At 52.1% G+C, this 5,866-nt stretch overlaps 1 protein-coding gene across 1 annotated transcript in view; it reads left to right on the plus strand.

The window, feature by feature from the left end:
• Nucleotides 1-2,727: 2,727 nt before the first annotated feature.
• Nucleotides 2,728-5,866, plus strand: part of WLS (wntless Wnt ligand secretion mediator) — a gene marked incomplete at its 3' end in the record, with an annotated part of 9,878 nt that continues 6,739 nt past the window's right edge. The window contains exons 1-2 of the mRNA XM_010161418.1: nt 2,728-3,211; nt 4,889-5,013. Coding sequence (XP_010159720.1) covers nt 2,728-3,211; nt 4,889-5,013 — 609 coding nt within the window. The remainder of the gene's footprint in view (nt 3,212-4,888; nt 5,014-5,866) is intronic.

The raw sequence follows: 5,866 nt of genomic DNA on the forward strand, positions 1-5,866 counted from the left end.
CCCAAACCATTCTATGATTCTCATGGCTGGGAGCGCCAGGTGCTTGGAGCAGCACTGCGGCCAACCACGGACGGGGTTGCTGGTAGCGAGTGTGCACATCCCCTTTCCTCGGCAGGTTGGGCATCATCTCTCTTCCCTGCACATCAGGTTCCCTTTAAAAATTCCTTCCTGCTTTGCTTTAGTTGTTGCTCAGCGCATCTCGCTGCTGCACTCCCGTGGGTGGGATGCCTCAGGGAAGGGTGGGAGGGTGAGTTTGAAGGGGATTTATCTGGGGTTTTCTCATTTTATTTATTTTCTGGGCTGGTCTGCTGCCACAGGGCTGGGCTATTTGCATTTGGCAGGCTGCAGCGTTCTTAACGGGGAACATCAGTCGTCCTCTGTGAGCTGCTCTGCAGCACGACCTTCTGCGTGCCAAGATGTAATTCTCTGGTATTCTCCCCCAGCTGGAGCAGCGACCTGGAGGCTGCCACAGGCCTCGGGAGCCCCCACAGCTGGCTCTTGGCCTTCCTGCCTCATTCTCACCATGTGGAAAAGTCAACATTAAGCAATTTCAGGTTTAACGTAAGGCCTAGGAACGCAGCGTCCCTGGGGAGCGCGGAGCGATGGTTGCGCTGTGCTGGACAGTAGATAATAGACACCCCTCGTTATCAGATGGCGTCACCGCGGCGGGGGGGAGGCCTGTACAGTTTTTCAGTCTTAACAAAAACAAACCTGTTTTCTTCTCTTTTTGTATCTAGCAAACCTAAAGCGTTAGTGAGAATGGCTTCTGGTTGCTTTGCAGTTGGAAAACAATCGTGTGCAGTCGTACGGCTGAGCGCTGCCGACTCCTGTTCAAATTCATCCAGTTTTGGTCTCCTTGGTTGGGTTTGTGATTTTAGGGAGGGAGCGAAGCGTGGAAGCGTAATGCAAATCGTTGTAGCGTTCCCTCTGTTTGCTTGCGTGCGCGTCCTTCCAGACAGCTGTATTAGCGTGCGGCGGGCGCAGAGCATCTTCTGAAACTGCTTCCCTATTTTTAGACTCGTGATGCCGAGGAAGATGTCCTCTGCTGATGTCGCACTATAAAGTGAATCGGGGAGAAGCCCCTGGGCTCTGAACGTCTGGCAGTAAAATGCGGGGTGGTACCTGGAGCGTGGCAGGTGCCAGGGGAGTCCCTCGCTGTGCTGGGGTCGTGGCTCTGACCCGCTTCGGGTCGTCTGGGTCCTGCGGACGAAGAGAAAGCTCAAAGCTGAGAAGCCCGTCAGGAGCACATCTTCTCCTCGCTGGTCATCCCTGGAATGCAGAATCATCTAAACAATCATGGTTTATTTCTGTAGGGTTTCAGTCTAACCCTCCGCTCCCAGCGAGGGTGTCACTCGAGTGGCCGGCACCGGAGGGGATGTGCCCCGCTACAGTTTGACTCGATGGTATCTGCAAGGTCTGTCAGGGCAAAGTTAATCGGGAGCCTGCCGTGAAGAGGGCTCTGACGCGGTCTTTGTAGTGTCCTGGCATGGGCAACTTTATCCCTTGGTACTGAATAAGGCAAATTTCTACCTACTTATTTCTGCTTTAGTGTTGGGAAATTCTGGAGAATCCTGATCGACATGCGTGGAGGACCTGAAGGATCGCTTCCTTCAAAGCTGTTAGCGTCTGGGAAGCTGAGCACACGTTTGCAGAAGCTTTTTCTCTTCCTTGCATGTATTCTGCTGTGGCTCAGCCTTGAATAATTAAAATGCCCTGCTCTCAGCACTTCCAGGAGTGAAACCTGCCTTGACTGTCAGTCTCTCACCTCCCCTCCCCCGTTTTGCTGGTAAATAATGCTGTTTTAAACCACATTGCAGCCAAGCACGGTGGAACGTTGGCTGATGCTTCTCCCCTTCGTGCACGTGTGCGTGCCCAGGCATATCGCCTGCCCGTAGTGTTGGAGCACTTCAGGAGTGTCTGTGTGTTTTATGTTGGCAGTCTTGAAGGGCCCTGGTACAAAGCTCTCTTCCAATGGGAGTTGTTATCCCAGCGTGGAGACCGATGGAATTTCAGAGGGATGTTCTAATCCATCCGTCTGGAAAGGTGCACGCTAGCACATCTCCTGCCTCCTGGTTCTCGTACTCGATGGCAGCAGCAGCGTTTGGATTGCAACGATGAAATAACGAAAGCTGCTTTTGTTGGATTTAATCCCAAACATTCCAGTTGGTTTTATGGCTTCTGAAATGAAGTTTGTAGTTCTTTTTAGCCGGTCCAAGTTTAACCTTATGTTCCCATTTATCTGTTTTGCTGGTCTTCTAAATAGCAGATCTGCGATGGCAAATCCGTGTTGCATGGGAACTTAACTCATGGCTGCTGCGGAGAGGAACCGGATATCGATCCGGATGGTGTAGATCACATGTGCAACGGAAAAATGCTCAGAAAAATCTTGATGCATCCACATTAAGGCACAACAGAGCCACCTCCAAACCGTATAAATAGCAAGCCTAAACCACAGATACCATCCACGCCCCTTCCCATCAGTTTGGATGAGTATGCCGCCACGTATTCCCAACAAAAATATAACTAAAGATGATGACAGATATATGGGACACGCAACGCTTGAAAGACTCATCCTTCCTTGGAGGCACGAAACGGCCTCCCTTCAGAATTACGAAGAACAGGGTTTTTTGGAGCTGACCTTCAAAGCTCATCAGGTCCCGGTGTGTCTTGGCAGCCCGTTCCCGTGCTTGGGCTCCTGCGGTGGGAGCAGGCCAGCCCCGGTGTCGCATGGACCGCTCCGGGCGGCGGCATCGCGTGCACCGCCGGAGCATGTGCGGTGTCGGCTGTGCAGTGACGCAGCCCGGATGGGACGTGTGCGTGTGGCAGCTTGGGTGTGAGCTCACGGTTCGCTTCCCGGGAGCTGGCAAGCGTGAGCAGGTTGCAGGGAGAGCGCGGTACCGCGCCGCCGGCACAAGTGCTTCTGCACCTCATCAGGTCCCGGTGTGTCTTGGCAGCCCGTTCCCGTGCTTGGGCTCCTGCGGTGGGAGCAGGCCAGCCCCGGTGTCGCATGGACCGCTCCGGGCGGCAGCATCGCGGCAGCACCGCCGGCACAAGTGCTTCTGCACCTATCTGACGCTTCTCCGTGGCAGGTGGTTCTGTAACCATCTTCCAACGCTTTTCCAGCGGCTGAGGCTCTCGGAGTTTGGTGATCTGGACATCCTTATATCAGAAGGGGTGCCTCTCTCGGAGCCTTCCCCGAGCTCTGTGCCTGGTAAACGGGAGGATTTTACATCTGGTAGAGCTGGTACAGACTTGCCTCGGGTTCTTAAAGCGTGTTTATGTGTTGCTGCGTGGCAGAGTTGAGCTGTAAGTCCTGATTTCATCAACTCGCTCAGCTATGGCGCCTGAATAACTCCGTTCCAGCCCCGTTTCCTTCTTGCAGCGATGTCTTGTCAGCATCCTAGCAAAAGCAGCTGTAAGAGCAGCTACACCCCATGCTCCTCCTGTGAACGTGTCCAGGAGAGGACGAGCTGGCTGGAGACAGCCTGGATGTGGTGACCTTACCTGGGCGTCTGAACTGTGCGCCTTTACTGACGTGCGAGTTGGTGCATCCGCAACGGCAGAAACAAGTCGGTGCTGGTGTGGAGGGGAGGGCTTCGGAGCTCTGAGGGTGTGGTTTTCTGTAGCTGAATGCTCTAGAACGGCTTAAGCTAAACGACGCACAGAAAACCTCAACTCCGTCACGTGCGGTTGTTTCTGAGGTGTTTTCCAGCAAAGCCAGCGTGGCTAAACTTCAACTCTTTAACTGAACTTTGCGTAGTGTTTCCTTATTACTCTGGGAGCCACGGCTTAGCTTTTAAGAGCAGAGGGCCCTAATTGTGGGCAGTACTGGAGCGAATTGTACTTTAGGTGATGTGTTTTGACTTCTCCCGGCAGTGCCTTTCCCCGCCTCCTCCCTTCCCATCACCCAGAGACCTCTGTGACCCTTTTTGGTTTTCATTTGACATCTCTCTGGTAGCATCCCTCTTTGTTTAAGGGGTGTCATCTAGACCTTTTTATTCAAGATACTGAGCTTCAACGTTTATGGAGGGTGAACCTACAGCCAGAAGAAACCCACAGTCACACCGATGGACGAGCGCTGCAGTCGTGCGCGAACGAACGGCGTGCACCTTCCTCGCACGGTCTCTCCTTTACGCAGCTCATCCAACCGCCTACAGTTGCGTGCTTCATCTTTTTTTGTGGTTTTCTGTAGCTGAACGCTATTCCAGTGTTGATTTAAAGCAAATCCTTTGGCGCGATGTAGTAGTTTTCTGAAGCGGAAGGACCTGTTGCACGCCCTTGCGTTACCTGCAGAAGGTTTGTGTCTTATTGTCGCTCCACCCACGGTGAAGACCGGGTCCTGTCTTGGCTTGCTGTCAGTCTCTGCAGCTGCCTAGGTTCCAGTTGGATAAGAGTTATTGTTGCTGATGCTGTATGTCACCCAGCACCGTGACGTAAGCAGTAAGTCATGTTAGAAAGAGATCAGTCCAGTAAAAATTCTTTCTTCTCTACTCTTGGCTTGCTGTCAGTCTCTGCAGCTGCCTAGGTTCCAGTTGGATAAGAGTTATTGTTGCTGATGCTGTATGTCACCCAGCACCGTGACGTAAGCAGTAAGTCATGTTAGAAAGAGATCAGTCCAGTAAAAATTCTTTCTTCTCTACTGATTGTTGCTGATGCTATACGTCGCCTGCCACCGTGACGTAAGCAGTAAGTCGTGTTAGAAAGAGATCAGTCCTTTCCGATCAGTAAAAATTCTTTCTTCTCTACTGGAGAATGTTTTGAAAAAGGTAATTTGATCTGTATTGCTTGGAATGCGAAACTCTCCATTCCCCTCTGGGAGGTCCTCCCGCCTGTCTGACATTCTGTACCGTTCCTCTCTAACGAGCCTGATGTCTCCTTACCCTTGCAGAAGAGAACGCAGAAATCACCCTGGATGTGTCGTTAGCGTATCGTGACAACACGTTTGATGATTGGAAAGAAATAGCGCACGCCATAGAGATCAGGAAGCTGAAATGCACCTTCGGCTCACCAAAAGTAAGGGGTTTTGATGACGCTGGAGGTGGGGAGGGTGTGGGAGTGTGGTGGGACTTGTCCTCTTCCTTTGGCTCAGAATCTTTGGAAACTGGTGATCTCCACACACGGTTACGAGAGAAGGGGAGGAAGTCGGAGGTGGACTTAAAACTGTAAGGAAGAAAAGGGGTGAGGTGTTGTCTGGAATGTGACTGCTCTGAGATCTGTTTGCCCCAAGCCTTCCTAGGGAAGTTAGACCTTTCCCTCTTGTGCTTCTGTGGTGGGCAAAACCTTGTTCCTCAGGCGTGGGGTGGAACTCTCCCACCAGTCCACTGTGGCACTCACGTGGCACTCAGACAGCTTCCTCGTGCCTCACGCTCCCAGGAGCAGGAGCAGAGAGCACAGCCAGCAGCTCAGAACTGAGCATCCTGTTTAAGTAAAGATGTTCCTTTTTGTGCTGCAGACTAATTCCTGCACTTAAACTGACCTGTGATCTCTTTACCGTGCCACGTTCTTCAGCTCTGCTTCTTGTTCTCCCACTTCACAGTCCCTTTCAGCAACCAGCTTACCTCTCTGGTAACACCTGCACGTAGAGCTACGGATACGCAGTAAATACGTACGAGGTGTTACGAAACTCCACGTCAAGACGTGTGAGAGGGTTGGGGATTTTGTCTGGGCTCAAGCTGAGCTTTCTGAGGGAAGAAGCTTGGATCCCAAAGCAGCCTTTCATCTTGAGAGGCTCCCTCGACTTAAATCTCTATAGGAGCTGAGACGTGAACCTGCTTGAGGTCAAACGCTATTGATCGGTGACCCAAAGCAATCAAAAATGTCGCCAAACTGCTGATGTTCTCTAGACTTGCACAGGCTCTCCCCCGGC

The sequence above is a fragment of the Eurypyga helias genome, unplaced genomic scaffold (assembly GCF_000690775.1).
Source record: "Eurypyga helias isolate BGI_N326 unplaced genomic scaffold, ASM69077v1 scaffold3510, whole genome shotgun sequence".
NCBI lineage: Eukaryota > Metazoa > Chordata > Aves > Eurypygiformes > Eurypygidae > Eurypyga > Eurypyga helias.